Here is a 19,017-nt window from a genome sequence, read left to right on the forward strand (position 1 = left end):
AACACCCGTTCTGCCAGTCACATTATGTTAAAGGTCCCAAAGAACAAACATCGCTGGGCCGCTCGTCTTTTCAGTTCAATGCAACTAGCGACAGGAACAAGCTGCAACAAACACTCAAACTGGACAGTTTTATCTCAATCTCTTCATTCAAAGACTTAATCATGGACACTCTTACTGACAGTTGTGGCTGCTTTGCGTGATGTATTGCTGTTGTCTGTGCCCAATAATGTTTGTACCATGTTGTGTTGCTACCATGTTGTTATGTTGTCTTAGGTCTCTCTTTATGTAGTGTTCTCTCTTGTCGTGATGTGTGGTTTGTCCTATATTTATATAGTATTTTATTTATTTATCCCAGGCCCCAGTCCCTGCAGGCCTTTTGGTAGGCCGTCATTGTAAATAAGAGTTTGTTCTTAACTGACTTGCCTAGTTAAATAAAGGTTATATAAAAACGTCTCTCCTGTAAAGTAGTGACCTGTGACATATGCCTAGTTTCCTGAAACGGGTTACATTTTTACTCTAAACGAATTGAGAACAGACTTTCAGCACACTTATAGGGAAGGACATTCAACAAACATGGCACTTACAGAAATTACTGATGATTGGCAGATAAATTTATGATAAAAAGATTGTGTGAGCTGTTTTGTTAGACTTCAGTACGGCTTTTTACATTATCGATCATAGTCTTCTGATGGAAAAACATAGGGAGTTAGTCCCACAACCTTTATTTTTTGAGCAGTGTATATATATTACACACACACACACACACACACACACACACACACACGTGTGTGTGTATATATATATATACACACACACACACACACACACACACACACGTGTGTGTGTGTGTCTCAGAGGGGTGAGAGAGGAACTATGGAAAGGCAACCCGATACAGCAGTGCACAGGGCATCAACAACAAGAAACAATAGGACTGTGTGGCTGTAGGTATGTCTGTACCTGAATAATGAGTATGTGTGTGTAGGCCTACACACTTTAATGAGTCATGAGTATGCCAAAGTGAATATCTGTGTCCTTATGAGTGAGTGTACATGCGAGTATAGATCTATAGATGTGTGTGTACAGTATGGGTGTGTGTGACAGAGGGAGATTCAATGTCCTTGTGCAGAGGGAGAGCAGAAGAGGTAGAAATGTGACACAGGGCTGCCAAGCATCCAGACCCTGAGGGCTTTGGTTAGGGCTACTGAGGCTCAGGCATTCCACACAGCCACCGAATAGGCTAGAGTCCCTTAAACACACAAACTTAATGTAGTTAACCTGTAGGCCCCTGGCCGGACACCACATGCACAGAACGCACTAAATAAACGGTGCATTTACAGAGGGGGGAAGCCATTTTGTTTGACGGGTCTTTTTATACAACCGTTTCCCCCTCCCCCCCAAGGATGACTAAGCAGAAAAACTGTGCCATAGTGGATCAGAGCAGACCAGTAGCCAACACACTGACGACAGTGTATTCACTAGCTATTAACCCCACAGTGGAAAGTTACCCAGGCTTTATTTAAGGCCCGAGCAGAAGGCCAGCTAAGCGCAGTGATGAGTCTTTCCACAAGTGAGCGTGAGGTCACCCCCTCTCGCCAATGACTAAACACAGCCTGAGTGGGGTGATGGGAGATTCCCTGAACCTCCGTCACACACACAAACCCACACACGCAAGATAGAGCAAAAGAGAGAAGGCGGATTGAGCAAGTTTTTTTTGTGAGGAATGAGCGAGGTAGAGAGAGCTGCAGGAGGGATAGACCGGCAACAATACAAGGGTGGAGAGGGAAGTAAAGGGGAGGCAATTCTTCTACCAGGAACATGTGTGTTTGTACAGTGCGTGTCCCCTGTAGGGCTGGGCAATATATCAAATTAATTCAATTCATTTGAATATATGTTTCGGCACGATATTCCAAATGCCTGTATTTCAAGTTTTTTACATTTTTTAAATTTTTTATGAGCATTTATGTCCGAGTGTTCTCATGTTGTCTTTCTGGTCTTGTCCGCTCCTTTCTGTGCAGTGTACACCTTCCCATTTACACCAGAGATCTGTATATAATAAAGAGATGCTCATGTCTCTGCCAGAACAACGAGAGTCGTTGTCCCAAAGGCGGGAAAGCAGGCGACAAGCTTAGGTTAAAAATAAGCGCATAGGGACTATTTTGGACAGATTTTGGCAGGTGTGAAACCTCTCGCTTCGCCTCTTTCTCCCAAGCCCCTCCCCCTACCACCCCCAACAACAAAAATTTGAGCTCACGCCATCCGCTCTGACAAATGGTTTTAACTCGCTATTTGCATTTGAGGTTTGGTCCAACAGAATCGGTCATACGGACACAGAAACACATGGAGACATTATTTTACTGTAATAGAGAAGTTAAACAGGGTATGGTTAGAAAGGTTGTTATGTTTCAACTCAAATTTCAAGCAGAGCAGATACTACTAAAACAGATGTTCCAATGAACATTGACTCTGAAAAATGAATGCTCAGTTTGTTGTGCGCGCATTACAGTACCACGTTTCGCTAGCATCATTTTGGTCAAATAAAGATTGTTATATTAGCTGTTTAGTGTTTGTGCAATAAGCACAAAACTATTATATAAAGGAATTGGCAACTCATTCTCATTCTGAGAAATAAGATAGGCCACTTGATTTCAACATCTGAACAAAGTGGATAGGCTAGCATGCTGTTCAAACAGTTGGAGACGGACAGACGGTTGTGTTCATAACTATTCAAAGGTTTTGCCTTGTTAGCTGAATTCAGAGTTATTTTTCAGAATATTTTTATTTATTTAACTTGATCAAGTCAGTTAAGAACAAATTCTTATTTACAATGATGGCTTACCCCGGCCAAACCGGAACGCCGCTGGGCCAATTGTGTGCCGCACTATGGTACTCCCAATCACGGCCGGTTGTGATACAGCCTGGAATCGAACCAGGGTCTGTAGTGTAGCCTCTAGCACGGAGATGCAGTGTTTTACACCGCTGCGCCACTCGGGATCCCCTAACAAAAAGGTCATTTTTAAAGACATACCTGAAAGCCAGATCAGTGATTTTTGCAAAAAAGCAGGTATAATAATAATAATAATAATATTTTGATAAAATAATTAAATTATTAGTGGGTCTTAAGGTTGTGGAAGGCATATATTCAGCCCAGGTATAATTTCACGAGCTCTGAATTCAATAGATTGTTTTAAATGCAGTGGATTTGACTTTTAATTATACAACAAAGCTTATTTAGAGAAAAAGTCACAAAAATCGAGATACATCGCGAATCGCCCATAAGTTTGAAAAAAGCTTTATGCCCTATCGCCCAGCCCTAGTGTCCTGTGTGTGGGCAGTGGCAGCGCAACTGCAAACATCCGACAGTTATAACATGTCCCTGCACTCCACATCCTGCTACCAGCCCGCCTGTCACTCACCCTCAGTGACTCGTCCATATGAGCTCATCCTCACCCACTGCAGATTCCTACTGCCATCCCACGTTCACACACCCCGAAGCCCATTGTCTTGCTAAGACAAGACACACAACAGAGAAAGACTAACCTGCTGAGGAGGCTTTAGGAAGATACTGTGGGTATTAAAACCCGCCTATACTTCTGTATGCAAGCAAGGGGGTGTGTATTGACCATCAACAGAAGGCTGTTGACAGTAGGCTGCTTTAGTGTGTGTGTGTGTGTGTGTGTTTGTACTGTTCAAGGGTGTGTTTGAGAATTGTTGGAATGTCTGTGTGCATGTGTGGGCGTATGCGTGAGTGTGTTAAGGGTGGATGGATGGGTGGCCAGAGTTCTGGGGTGGGTCTTGAAGAGTAGGCACTTCCGTAAATACTCACAAACTTTCTAATGACACGGCACAGCAGACAGAGACATGCTGGAGTGCAGGGGTGGCTGGGCAGGTAACTGTGGCAGCTTACAGTAAGAGGGTCACACACTCCCCCTCCCCCTCTTATGCTACTTATGGCTGTGCCACGGTCTTGCTCTTAATTTCCATCCATCAATACATTACTAATTCCATCTGTGATTGCTCTCTTTACAAGCAAATATCATGGTCTCAATGCTGCATTGGTTGACCTCTCACATGAACGGAAAGGAAAAAGACTACTGGACAATATAATTACAGCAATAAGCCAAGTACAAACTGGCAAGGTCCGTGTCATAATCGGTTATCCAATCATGAGCCCTCCCCCTGTTCTGCCATTCACAGGTTTCCCCATTCATTCCTGTTTTGTCGCCAAGACAAAGGGAAGTCTATGCATAACAGGCTTTCGACTGAACGAACCCAAACAATGCCCACTCACGCATTAACAAGTTCGAGGCACCGGTGTGTGTGTGTGTGTATGTATGCATGCATGTATGCATGCATGCATGTATGCATGTATGTATGCATGTATGTATGCATGTATACTGTTCAAAACAATAAAGGGAACACTAAAATAACACATCCTAGATCTGAATGAATGAAATATTCTTATTAAAATACTTTTTTCTTTACATAGTTGAATGTGCTGACAACAAAAATCACGCAAAAATTATCAATGGAAATCAAATTCATCAACCATCTGGATTTGGAGTCACACTCAAAATTAAAGTGTAAAACCACACTACAGGCTGATCCAACTTTGATGTAATGTCCTTAAAACAAGTCAAAATGAGTCTCAGTAGTGTGTGTGGCCTCCACGTGCCTGTATGACCTCCCTACAACGCCTGGGCATGCTCCTGATGAGGTGGCGGATGGTCTCCTGAGGGATCTCCTCCCAGACCTGGACTAAAGCATCCGCCAACTCCTGGACAGTCTGCGGTGCAACGTGGCGTTGGTGGATGGAGCGAGACATGATGTCCCAGATGTGCTCAATTGGATTCAGGTCTGGGAAACGGGCGGGCCAGTCCATAGCATCAATGCCTTCCACTTGCAGGAACTGCTGACACACTCCAGCCACATGAGGTCTAGCATTGTCTTGCATTAGGAGGAACCCAGGGCCAACAGTACCAGCATATGGTCTCACAAGGAGTCTGAGGATCTCATCTTGGTACCTAATGGCAGCCAGGCTACCTCTGGCGAGCACATGGAGGGCTGTCCGGCCCCCCAAAGAAATGCCACCCCACACCATGACTGACCCACTGCTAAACCGTTCGTGCTGGAGGATGTTGCAGGCAGCAGAACGTTCTCCACGGCGTCTCCAGACTCTGTCACGTCTGTCAGATGTGCTCAGTGTGAACCTGCTTTCATCTGTGAAGAGCAGAGGGCGCCAGTGGCGAATTTGCCAATCTTGGTGTTCTCTGGCAAATGCCAAACGTCCTGCACGGTGTTGGACTGTAAAGCACAAACCCCACCTGTGGACGTCGGGCCCTCATACCACCCTCATGGAGTCTGTTTCTGACCGTTTGAGCAGACACATGCACATTTGTGGCCTGCTGGAGGTCATTTTGCAGGGCTCTGGCAGTGCTCCTCCTGCTCCTCCTTGCACAAAGTCAGAGGTAGCGGTCCTGCTGCTGGGTTGTTGCCCTCCTACAGCCTCCTCCACGTCTCCTGATGTACTGGCCTGTCTCCTGGTAGCGCCTCCATGCTCTGGACTCTACGCTGACAGACACAGCAAACCTTCTTGCCATAGCTCGCATTGATGTGCCATCCTGGGTGAGCTGCACTACCTGAGCCACTTGTGTGGGTTGTAGACTCCGTCTCATGCTACCACTAGAGTGAAAGCACCGCCAGCATTCAAAAGTGACCAAAACATCAGCCAGGAAACATAGGAACTGAGAAGTTCTGTGGTCACCACCTGCAGAACCACTCCTTTATTGGGGGTGTCTTGCTAATTGCCTATAATTTCCACCTGTTGTCTATTCCATTTGCACAACAGCATGTGAAATGTATTGTCAATCAGTGTTGCTTCCTAAGTGGACAGTTTGATTTCACAGAAGTGTGATTGACTTGGAGTTACATTGTGTTGTTTAAGTGTTCCCTTTATTTTTTTGAGCAGTATATATATATATATATATATATTTCTTTTTTTTTTAAACAGTAGAGGCACTCCCTAGCAGATCTCAGGAACTGCTTATTCTTAGGGATTAGAGCACACATGACCTTGCAAACAGAAAAACAAACATCAACAAACAAGAGAAGACACAGCACATAAACCCCCCTGCTGCTGTCAGCAAAGCCCAACTAGCAACATGACAATCCCCATGGTGGGTGTGAGTGAGCTGCCCCAGCAGGGTGGTTTGAGATCAGGTGATGTTGGATTGTGTGCGAGGAGTGATGAGAGGGTTCCACTGGTACCATATTTCAATGAGGTGGTGATGGAGTTGGGGATTTAAAGTCCAGATGTAGGCCTAATCTAGCTCTACGACAAGACTCTAAAGCCTGAATGATGCCCGGTGTTTCAGTGCTGTTATTAGGCTACTGAAGTAGTGGCATGGAGAATTATTTTTCTATCTATATCTGTGCGCATTTCATTCAGGTTTACCTGCATCTGTTTGAGCACTTTGGGGATGAGTTTACAGTTGAGTTTCACGCAGGCCTGTCTGTAGGCAGCGAGAATCTCATCCACCGTCACATTCTGGGCTGAAAAACAAGAGTCAGAGCAACAAGGTGAGACACATGATTACACACACACACACACACACACACACACGTGGCCGGTTGATGACATCAGTTTGCATCACAGACATTATAGCACAGTACGATTGACAACACAATGACATAACACTCCCATTTTCTAGTTATGTTCTCACCTCTTTATAAAACATTTGCAGCAAGTGAGTTAAAACAGTCCCAAAAAATGCAGTGATTTCACACATTGGCTGAGTGAGTCATAAACAAGTGGCATTTTGAGACAGTAAGTATATGGGATTTGCCATCTCCTTAACAAAATGGACAAGGAACAAAGCCAATCGGATCCACTCTCTATAAAATGGCTGGTGTCAGTGTTCAGACTGCGTCGGACTCATCAGTGGAGAGAGGGGCACAACATGGAGACCCCCGCAGAACGAGGGAGAGCGCGGTGTGTTGTTTTGGAAACTTTTGAAAGTCTATTGAAACGTTTCTTAATAACTAGCTACCTTTTGTTTTTGGATCCCGCGATGTGGTTAGCATCAGTAGGTGGGACTGCTACTATCTGTCCAGAGATCCTGCTGACCAAGTCTGGGTCTGAGGAGATGTTTGGCGTAGCAACTAGCCTAGCTGCTAACTAGCTAGCAGGGTTTTCTTGAGGGCTTGAACGCAGCCCACAATGTGGTTCGCTATTGTGGCTGGGACCGCAGATATTCCTGAGCTTGTGGCTGTCTATTGTTTTTAATCTTCCCTGTGACATTCCCTGTCTGGAACTGCGTAGAGTAACAGCATAACAAAGTTTGCTACAACGACAAAAGCTAAAGCCGGCGGGAGTACCGTTGAGGACAGTGGCGTTGGTCTATCACAAAAACAAAAAGAGTTCTACAAGCAGTTGTTACAACAAGAAAATAACTTCCAAGTCCTGTGTCCAAATACTGGTGCAGTCAACTTATAAAATAATTTTGCAGTTTGCAGTTCTTCAGGGTCAGCTCGATGAGTATAAACAGGATAACGGCAAGTTGGGACAGCAATCTGTAAGTCATTGGGAGAGGACATCAGTACTCTATGTGAATCCATGATAACAATAACAGAGGGACAATCAAGGCAGAACATGGTTGTGGACAGAATTGCAGAATCTCCACGAGACCTGGACAGAGTCTGAGGACAAAGTGAGGGAAATTATCTCGAAGAAACAGATGATGGACCACAGGAAGATTGAAGTGGAGCGCGCAAAGGGAACTGGAAAACACACCACCGGCCCAGGTGACAGGCCCAGGGCGATAGTGGTAAAGTTCCAGAGGTTCAAGGACAAGGTAGCTGTTCTGGAAAGAGCCAAGAACTTGACAGGAACATTTATCTTCTTCAACGAGGACTATGCGGACGCTGTGCACCAGAAGAGGAAATAACTGGGGACATTGCTTATATCCACTATGACAGGCTCATTGTCCACCCTCCCAAAAGCCTGGAAGGAATGAGAGAGACAAGCCTATTAGTTCATAGCTTCAACCCCACAGCACACGCACACATATACAGTGCCTTGCGAAAGTATTCGGCCCCCTTGAACTTTGCGACCTTTTGCCACATTTCAGGCTTCAAACATAAAGATATAAAACTGTATTTTTTTTGTGAAGAATCAACAACAAGTGGGACACAATCATGAAGTGGAACAACATTTATTGGATATTTCAAACTTTTTTAACAAATCAAAAACTGAAAAATTGGGCGTGCAAAGTTATTCAGCCCCTTTACTTTCAGTGCAGCAAACTCTCTCCAGAAGTTAAGTGAGAATCTCTGAATGATCCAATGTTAACCTAAATGACTAATGATGATAAATACAATCCACCTATGTGTAATCAAGTCTCCGTATAAATACACCTGCACTGTGATAGTCTCAGAGGTCTGTTAAAAGCGCAGAGAGCATCATGAAGAACAAGGAACACACCAGGCAGGTCCGAGATACTGTTGTGAAGAAGTTTAAAGCCGGATTTGGATACAAAAAGATTTCCCAAGCTTTAAACATCCCAAGGAGCACTGTGCAAGCGATAATATTGAAATGGAAGGAGTATCAGACCACTGCAAATCTACCAGGACCTGGCCGTCCCTCTAAACTTTCAGCTCATACAAGGAGAAGACTGATCAGAGATGCAGCCAAGAGGCCCATGATCACTCTGGATGAACTGCAAAGATCTACAGCTGAGGTGGGAGACTCTGTCCATAGGACAACAATCAGTCGTATATTGCACAAATCTGGCCTTTATGGAAGAGTGGCAAGAAGAAAGCCATTTCTTAAAGATATCCATAAAAAGTGTCGTTTAAAGTTTGCCACAAGCCACCTGGGAGACACACCAAACATGTGGAAGAAGGTGCTCTGGTCAGATGAAACCAAAATTGAACTTTTTGGCAACAATGCAAAACGTTATGTTTGGCGTAAAAGCAACACAGCTCATCACCCTGAACAAACCATCCCCACTGTCAAACATGGTGGTGGCAGCATCATGGTTTGGGCCTGCTTTTCTTCAGCAGGGACAGGGAAGATGGTTAAAATTGATGGGAAGATGGATGGAGCCAAATACAGGACCATTCTGGAAGAAAACCTGATGGAGTCTGCAAAAGACCTGAGACTGGGACGGAGATTTGTCTTCCACAAGACAATGATCCAAAACATAAAGCAAAATCTACAATGGAATGGTTCAAAAATAAAACATATCCAGGTGTTAGAATGGTCAAGTCAAAGTCCAGACCTGAATCCAATCGAGAATCTGTGGAAAGAACTGAAAACTGCTGTTCACAAATGCTCTCCATCCAACCTCACTGAGCTCGAGCTGTTTTGCAAGGAGGAATGGGAAAAAATGTCAGTCTCTCGATGTGCAAAACGGATAGAGACATACCCCAAGCGACTTACAGCTGTAATCGCAGCAAAAGGTGGCGCTACAAAGTATTAACTTAAGGGGGCTGAATAATTTTGCACGCCCAATTTTTCAGTTTTTGATTTGTTAAAAAAAGTTTGAAATATCCAATAAATGTCGTTCCACTTCATGATTGTGTCCCACTTGTTGTTGATTATTCACAAAAGAAAATACAGTTTTATATCTTTATGTTTGAAGCCTGAAATGTGGCAAAAGGTCGCAAAGTTCAAGGGGGCCGAATACTTTCGCAAGGCACTGTATCCCTGTAATGCTTAGAGAATATATTATGTCAATTGTTATTGGCACATCTAAAGCCTTTTCTTTTGGGGTGTTGCTATAGGCCACCAAGTGCTAACAGTCAGTATCTAAATAATGCTTCTGAAATGCGATGTAAATAGAATAAACATGAATATTGCCTGGTTTTCATCAAGCTGTCCGCTCAAGAGGAAGCTTTTCACTGTAACCAGTGCCTGTAATCTGGATCAGGTTATTAATCAACCTACCAGGGTGTTTACAAACACTACAGGAACAAGATCATCCACATGTATTAATCCCATTTTTACTAATACTGTAGAACTTTAATCTAAAGCTGTATCTGTACCCATTGGATGCAGTGATCACAATATAGTGGCTATATCCAGGAAAGCCGAAGTTCTGAAAACTGGGCCTAAAATAGTGTATGATCATACAAAACATTTATGTGGATAATGTTGAAAATATTTGTTGATCTGATGTGATTAATAAGGAGCATCCAGATGCTGCACTTGATGAATTTATGAAATTGCTTCTTCCAATTATTTATAAACATGCACCTGTTAAGAAACGGATTTCCTAGCCACCGTGCTTCTACACCTGCATTGCTTGCTGTTTGGGGTTTCTGTACAGCACTGAGATATCAGCTTATGTAAGAAGGGCTATATAAATACATTTGATTGATTGATTGATGGTAGAAAGACAAATTCAAATCCATCTTTCATCGAATCAGATGGCTTATTCATCACAAAACCATTTGATGTTGCCTATTATTGAAATTGATTCCTTCATTAGCAATTTAGGCAGGAAGTGCAGACAACGAACAGTGCGCTATCATACTCATGCATTTAAAAAAATATTAATGAAAAGTATTGCAAGTTGGAATTTTGTAAAGTTAGTGTGGGAGAGGTAGAAAAATGATTGTTATCGCTCAATAATGACAAACATCCTGGCATTGAAAACTTAGATGGAAAGCTACTGAGGATGGTAGCTGACTCCATAGCCACTCCTATCTGTCATGTCTTTAATCTTAGCTTAGAGGAAAGTCTTTGTCCTCAGGCCAGAGGGAACCCAAAGTCATTCCACTACACAAGTGTTAGAACCAGTTGAGGCTGCTTTAACAGCAGACCAATCAGCTTGCTGCCAGCTCTTATCAAAACAATGTTATTTCTCTGTAAACAAATTAACAGACTTCCAGCATGCTTAAGTCCTCAACATGTACTGCACTGACAAACTACTGATGATTGGTTGAAATCAATTGATAATAAAAGCCTTTGACATTGACGATAACCTGCTGTTGTGAAAATGTATGTGTTATGGCTTTTCAACATCTGCCATATCAGAGCTATCTAATAGAACTCAAAAGGGTTTTCCTAAATGGAAGCTTCTTTAATGTCAAACATGCAAAGTGTGGTGTACCTCAGGGCAGCGCTCTATGCCCTCTACTCTTTTCTATTTTTTACCATTGACATCAAACAAACCATGCGTTTCCATGTAACTGATGACTCAACTATATATGCATCAGCAACCACAGCTAATGAAGTCACTGAAACCCTTAAAGAGTTGCAGTCTGTTTTGGAATGTCAACTCGTAATAAACTGGTCCTGAACATCTAAAACTAAGAGCATTGTATTTGGTACAAATCATTCCCTACGATCTAGACCTCCGCAGAATCTAGTAATGAATGGTGTGGCTGTTGAACAAGTTGAGGATACTAAATGACTTGGTGTTACCTTAGATTGTAAACTGTCATGGTCAAAACATATAGATTCAATGGTAATAAAGAGAAGTTCTGCTTTTATGACACTGCACTTACAAAAGCATGTCATGCAGGCTCTAGTTTGGTCTTATCTTGATTATTGTCCACTCGTGTGGTCAAGTGCTGCAAGGAAAGACCTTCCCCAGAACACAGCGGCACGTCTTGCTCTTCATTGTAATCAGAGGGCTAATATAACTACTATGCATACCAGTCTCTCTTGCCTAAGAGCTGAGGAGAGACCGTTTCTTATAAAAAGAAGTGATGCAGTCAATGTGAAATTCTAAATTGCATAGTCAATTTACACACAGCTGACTGACACACACACACACTTACCCCCCAGATAAGCCACCAGAGGCCTTTTCAGTCACCAAATCCAGAACAAATTCAAGAAAGCGTACAGTATTTTATAGAACCATTATTGCATGGAATTCCCATCTCATATTGCTCAAATGAACTACAAAACTGTTTTTTTTTAAAACAGATAAAGCAACACCCCACTAGGCTACATGGGGCAGCAGGTAGTCTAGTGGTTAGAGCGTTGGACTAGTAACCGAAAGGTTGCAAGATCAGATCCCCGAGCTGACAAGGTAAAAAATATATGTCGTTCTGCCCCTGAACAAGGCAGTTAACCCACTGTTCCTAGGCTGTCATTGAAAATAAGAATGTGTTCTTAAGTGACTTAGTTAAATAAAGGGAAGAAAATAATAAGCCTCACACCCCTGGACTTTTTCCACATTTCATTAATTAAGACAGCATACATGCATACAAACTAAGTTTTGTTTTTAACTTCATGTAGTTCTGTCCTTTATCAATGAATGTTCTGTTTCATGTTTTGTGTGGACCCCAGCAAGAGTAGCTGCTGCTTTTGCAACAGCTAATGGGGACCCTAATAAAATACCAAATACCCCCCAGGGTGCCTCTGTACTGCAGATTTCTAAAGAGTCCACCGTGTGTGTGAGACCAACTGCCTCCCAATACCATCTCGCTCAGAGCTAACTCGTCAGATGACTGGGGTGCAGATTTATCCCCATTGTTTCAGCTCAGAGAGACTAATGAGAGAAATGCAGACAACGGGACAGGGGTAGGTGGGTGCGCGCGCGCACACACACACACACACACAATGCATAAAAGGTCTGATATTTTGTGCTGCCATCAGTAGTTTGGCAACTTACGCTAAAGTGAGACAAATTGCCTCCTCTCTTCACTTCCTCCCTCTTTCTTCCCTTCCCCACCCTTCATTTGACTTCTGCCTCTTCCTTCTAACCCAGCCCCACTCCTGAGTGACAGGCCAGTCATCCCTAGCCCGGCTGCCAGTCAGTCTCCTGCCAACTCCAAATGTAATTTATGTTTAGCTTGCTAATGAATCACGCAAAAGCACAAACAGACAGGGGACCAGGCTAAGGATTGTGTAAGGCGGTGAACTTTGAAGATAAAAATGCAATGCATACAGACTCCGCGCGGTTTGACTCCATACAGTATGGTTCAACCACAGACATTCAGGCGCTGCATGGGCATTTTCGTAGTGTGGGATCTTAACACATCAAGTTTATTTTATATGAATCCACAACAAAGATAACACTGTGTCCTAGTGGCTTCTAGGAAACCTGAGGCTTTAGTCATTCTAACCCATTCATGGTCAAGTGACAATGTAATAATAGCAATGAGTCGCCAGGGAATATCCCACAATTAGGCTTACTGGGTCGACGTGTGTGCTTAAGAGAGAGAGATCATGTGTGCGAACATGTTAGTGTGTGTGTGTGTGTCCATATGCACAGGGTGTAGGCCTGTGTGTGTGTGGGTGTGTAACAGATGTTAGTCTGTACAGTGCACAGCGCGAGAATGAGAGGGTGTGTGTGTGTGTAAGTGATCTGCTAGTGGGAGTCACATACTGTGGCTTTGTCTGTCTGCAGTAGAGACAACTATTCAGTGTTCCCCAACACACACACGGCTGTCTGATCTGCTCCAATCACAGCCCAAATAACTCATGACCAGAGAGCACCACCGGACAACAGTGTGTGTGTGAGACAGAGATAGAAACCCACCTTATAGTTCAGGTGTTAGCCTCCCTCTAAAGCATGTAATCAAAACAGATCAACAGTCAATTTCCAAACACCTATAAACCACAGTCCTCTTCCTGTGCCAATTCTAATGACCTGCAACTGCAGGCAGATAGAAGCAGGCCATGGCAGCAGAACTAAAGCTCTCCTGCAGGCCAGACAGGCCCAGCCAGGGATCAGCACCATGAGGCTCTGCCAGCCTTCAGACCCAGAATGAAAGAACAGCCTGGCAGGCTGCTCTAAAGAGCCCTGGAAAGCACATAAACAGAGCTGCGCTGCCTATGCAACACACCCACCGCTCAATCACACACACTGAGCAAAAGGTTCAGGGCATCAGGTGTTAGGCCTAGGCTGGGCTATATCAGGACTGATGAGGATACGGCAGAGCGGACAACAGAGGGACAAGGCTTTAAAAAGCCGGTCAAAAACAAAATGTGTCTGAAGAGAGGGCGAGTGAGTGCATTGTGTGTGTGTGTGTGTGTGTGACAGAGCGAGAAAGAAAGAGTGTAGGCTACGTGTGAGTGCACCCAGACCTGTTGATCCAGGAGAGGCTGGATTGTATTAGAACCACCTGGCTGGACATCCAGGGCAGGCAGCAACTCAATAATCACCCGTCTCTAAATACAACACAAGTCTCTTGTGAGATGATCTCAAACTAACAGAGCTCAAGCATCTTCCCTTCCAACCAAATCTCTAGAAGCAGGATTGTGAAATGACTGTCACGATCCCTCCCCCTCAAATTAAGACCATTCTTTTGCCATCGTCACACCCAAAAACACATTCAACCTCAACATAGAACATAACGCTTACATTCTAGAAAGTGAAGCCTAAGTGAGACTCGAACTGAGGTACATGTCAGCTCATTTCAACACTCTCTGTGTGTGTGTGTGTGTGTCCTTGGATAAGAATTTGGTCTAGCTTGCAGTGTTGTTGTAGAGCAAGAGTAAGCGTAAACACTTTCCGGAGGGGGGGATAGAGAGACGTGAGGCGCAGGAAGAGAGCATCATTCCCACAGCCCAGAGGTGGAGAAACTCCGCTGGTTCTCACAGCATGCACACACATACAACATTCTGGAATATTCATGATCACCTTGTTACCTACTCTCAGTACAGTAGAGCGCTAGGACTCAGCAAGTAAGGAACTAGAGTTGGAGTGGGAGAGTGTTCCGTTGAGGCCAGGGGCCACACTGTACCATATAGATGCCTGGCCAGGTACAGCTCAAGGTCAACAGAAGCAGGGAAAGACTTGCAATACAAGCTACAGGGCCATAAAGTCTGGGCTGCTCCCCTCCCCCAGTAATCTGTGGGTTTTACTGCAACAGCACTGAGCACTAATTCACCTTTAAGCACCACAAACCCTACTGTATGGAGAGGGGGGCTGTATCACACAATCCCTGGGTCTAAACTAGACTCCTAAAACCAACATACAGTTTGAAAGGGAGATGCTGTCTGTCTGAGCTCTGAGGACAAGCCAAACGCACCATTTTATCTCTCCTTAAATGACAAAAATTTGCAGGCAGCAGGCACAAACCAACACGTACTGTCACTAGGATTATCTATTGCCGACATCAATAACTTGTTTGTACGGCACCTGGCTGCACAAAAACCTGTGGGGTTCGTTAGCACTGTTGTGAAATAACAAAAGCAATTGGATGACAATCGATTTTCTTTCGCATTCCTTTTCTTTGTTTGGCAGATTTGGGTTTATTTAAATATATCCCATCAGGAACAATGTAGCCTAAACCCTTCCCCACAAATGCAGGTATTTGAGTCATTGAACCATATTTTATGAGCTCAAGCAAAATGTTCAACAGACGGTCCCTGATTGGGCTACACGTTATAAACAATGACAGAATTCACCTCAGTGGTGAGCTGGTGGCCAGGCGAGGCGTGGACAAAGAAATATGAGAGAACCTGTACAGTCTGTCTCTGGGGCTGCTATGCGATTACAACACTACTGCAGGTATTGGCCAGCCTTCATTAAGCCGCCATGGAATGCACAAGTTCTCAAGTGCTGCTGCAGAGCCTCCGCTCCCAGCTCCTGAGCTTAGCTTGCTGATTCCTAATCAATCGGGCCGACAACACGAAAAATGAACACTAGAAAAGCCTGGCCTTGAGGGACCCCGACAGCAATTGACAAATATTTTGGACATCAACACTAACAGTCTTTAAAAAAAAAATACATCTCATATATGCCATTGTGTTTACTAAGCTCTTAGGTAACAGAATATGAAAGAAAATAAATGCTATTAGAAATAAGTTAGTTTATGTACAGTGCCTTCAGAAAGTACTCACACCCCTTGACTTTTTCCACATTTCATTGTTATGAATGGAATGAAAATGTTTTTGTTTTGTATTTTTTTTTAAAGGTTCATGAAAAATAAAACACTAATATTTTAATTAGATAAGACTTTCTGGGGAAAGTCTAAGAGCTTTGCACACCTGGGGCCTCATTTATCAATCATGCGTAGGCACGAATCTGTGCGTATACCATGCTTGTAATCATTTCCACTCGAGGTGTGAGATTTATCAATATGAACACGTTTGCTTGAGAGTGAGCGTAACTTTATGCACAGCCATGACCACGCAGTGCCAAGTGGTGGAATAAGGGAACTTGCTTGTCAAGGCGTGGAATGAGTAAAATGTTGAAAATTTGTGAAATTGAGTGTAATAAATAATTTTTTCAATTTAACAAGAAGTTTTTCCATTTGCTGTATTGGACTTAAAAATGGGTGAAAGTTACATATTTAAAAAAAAATACTTTTGAATTTTTCCGCCTTTTCAGCGGAATGTTGTCGAGGGGTTCCGCTAGCATTCCACTAGCCTGCCCTAGAAATGTTAATTGTGAATTCATGGAACATATAGTGATGTCATAATTGGACCACATCAGTGCATATAAAGTACAGTAATTTGTTGAATTAGTCACGTGTGAAACTACTCTTGAAATACTATAAAAATCGAATGAGATGGCTGATCTTGCTCGGTTGGATGATTTGGCACATTGTGCATTTAGCAGAGAGCGTGTTTCTAGAGAGAGGTGGGACTTTTTTGCAGAAAGTACAGATTGGTATTGGGAAACCATATCTGATGAGCCAACCTTTAGATTTTTGCGAGGATGAAAGACCTACTTCAGAAAGGCAAACATGCCATTCCGGTGCTATCCACCCTTGGGTGTTTGGCAACATGCACTTCTCAGATGGAATCTCTCAGCCCCCAATGAGCCAATGTTTTGGAGGCAATCATCAGCAAAAAGAACAGTAACATAACATTTTTTATACACCATCGCAAGAGGGCTTTCTTTGCCATCAATGGGTTCACAAATACAAATGGACCAATAGACTGCACCTACATCGCCATACAAGCACCAACCCAAAATTAGTTTTACCATGTGAACAGAACAGGCTTCCACAATGTGGAAGTGACAGGTTATGTGATGCGCAAAAGATGCTGCTGAATGTCCTGGCAAGGTGGCCCCGGTGGACACACGACTCGTTCATTCTGCAGAACAGCAATGTTGGCCTTTACGCCTCCAGGAGGGAGCTGTTGAGGATGGATGGTTTATGGTCCTCTAAAAAATAAAAATAAATGTAAAAAATTTTTACTGGTCAAGCCACAACTGAGCGAGTCAAAGAAAACATTTTGGCTGTACTCGTCTCATCCTCTGACAATAGCACCTCTATTTCAGTCGCTGAAAAGTTTTTTTTTTCCCTACACTTTTTTGTTTGCGCCGTTGTCTCTCTCACGGTATGGCGTTTTATATTCCCCAGGAGTTTTAAAGGGATCATTTTGAAATGCAAATAGCCAAGGTCGTGCACGATCACAGATGCTGAGAATCATTGGTATTTATCAATGGTTCTCTCCTACCGGTGTACGTATGACTCGTGGGATTGTTTGATAAATCACGCTTTTTCTGTGCGTACGAACATACTAGATCGCACGTAGTATTTTAATAGTTTATATACAATATTGATAAATGCCCATTCATTTTTAAACTGCCAAGTTGTTTTTGAATCTGCCAGATTCCAGCCTTGCTGAAGCACCCCCAGATCATCACCGATCCTCCGCCAAATTTCACAGTGGTTGCAAGACACTGTGTCTTGTAAGCCTCTCCAGGTCTCGCAAATTGAAATTTGGTGGAGGATTGGTGATGATCTGGGGGTGCTTCATCAAGGCTGGAATCAGGCAGATTTGTCTTTGTGAGAGACCTGTGAATCAAGCCACATACAATGTTGCCCTGGAAGAAAACTTGCTTCTGTCTGCTCTGACAATGTTCCCCAACTCTGATGATTGGTTTTTCCAGCAGGACAGTGCTACATGCCTCACAGCCAGGTCAATCAAGGTGTGGATGGAGGACCACCAGATCAATCTCCAGACCTGAACCCCATTGAAAACCTCTGGAATGTGATCAAGAGGAAGATGGATGGTCACAAGCCATCAAACAAAGCCGAGCTGCTTGAATTTTTGCACCAGGAGTGGCGTAAAATCACCCAGCATCAATATGAAGACTGATGGAGAGCATGACAAGAAGCATGAACGCTGTGATTGAAAAAAAATAAATAAATCAGGTTTACTCCACCAAATATTGATTTCTGAACTCTTCCTACGTTAAAACATTAGTATAGTGTTGTTTAAAAATTAATATGAACTTATTCTCGATGCATTAGTCGAGGTCTGACATTGGATCTTTATTGTTATTTTGACCAGTTGTCATTTTCTGCAAATAAATGCTCTAAATGACAATATTTTTATTTGGAATTTAGGATAAATGTTGTCAGTAGTTTATAGAATGAAACAAAAATGTTCATTTTACCCAAACACATACATATAAATAGTAAAACCAGAGAAACTGGTAATTTTGCAGGGGTCTCTTCATTTTTCCAGAGCTGTATGTTTGAATTCTATTTTTTTCTGAACAGTCTTTTCACTCTGTCAGTTAGGTTAGTATTGTGGAGTAACTATAAATGTTAATCCATCCTCAGTTCTCCTTTAAAACAGCCATTAAACTCTAAAACTGTTTTAAAGTCACCATTGGCCTCATGGTAAAATCCTTCAGTGGTTTACTTCCTCTCCAACTGAGTTTGTTGATATAAACATCCAAAGTGTAATGAATAACTTCACCATGCTCAAAGGGATATTCAATGTTAGCTTTTTTATTTTTACCCATCTACCAATAGGTACCCATCATTGGAAAACCTCCCTGGTCTTTGTGGAAGAATCAGTGTTTGAAATTCACTGTTCAACTGAGGCTGGGATGAGGTAGTCATTCAAAAATTGTTAAAACACTTATTGCACACAGTGAGTCCATGCAACTTAAATGACGTGTTAAGCACATGTTTACTCCTGAACTTATTTAGGCTTGCCATAACAAAGGGGTTGAATACTTATTGACTCAAGATATTTGAATTGTCATTTTTAATTAATTAGTCAAATTTTCTAAAAACATAATTCCATTTTGATATTATGGGGTATTGTGTGTAGGCCAATGACAAAACAAATCACAATTGAAT

At 43.0% G+C, this 19,017-nt stretch overlaps 1 protein-coding gene across 3 annotated transcripts in view; it reads right to left on the minus strand.

Moving 5' to 3' along the window:
* Positions 1–19,017, minus strand: part of LOC112266664 (protein phosphatase 1 regulatory subunit 37) — a 59,688-nt gene that overhangs the window by 22,810 nt on the left and 17,861 nt on the right. For 2 of the 3 annotated variants that reach the window (XM_024444343.2, XM_024444344.2), the window contains exon 2: positions 6,452–6,549. In XM_024444343.2, the coding sequence (XP_024300111.1) occupies positions 6,452–6,549 (98 nt within the window). Of the gene's footprint in view, positions 1–3,413; positions 3,461–6,451; positions 6,550–19,017 lie in introns of those variants that run through there. The other variant, XM_024444345.2, reaches the window with a different exon arrangement.

This window comes from Oncorhynchus tshawytscha, linkage group LG14 (assembly GCF_018296145.1).
Source record: "Oncorhynchus tshawytscha isolate Ot180627B linkage group LG14, Otsh_v2.0, whole genome shotgun sequence".
NCBI classification, from domain to species: Eukaryota; Metazoa; Chordata; class Actinopteri; order Salmoniformes; family Salmonidae; genus Oncorhynchus; species Oncorhynchus tshawytscha.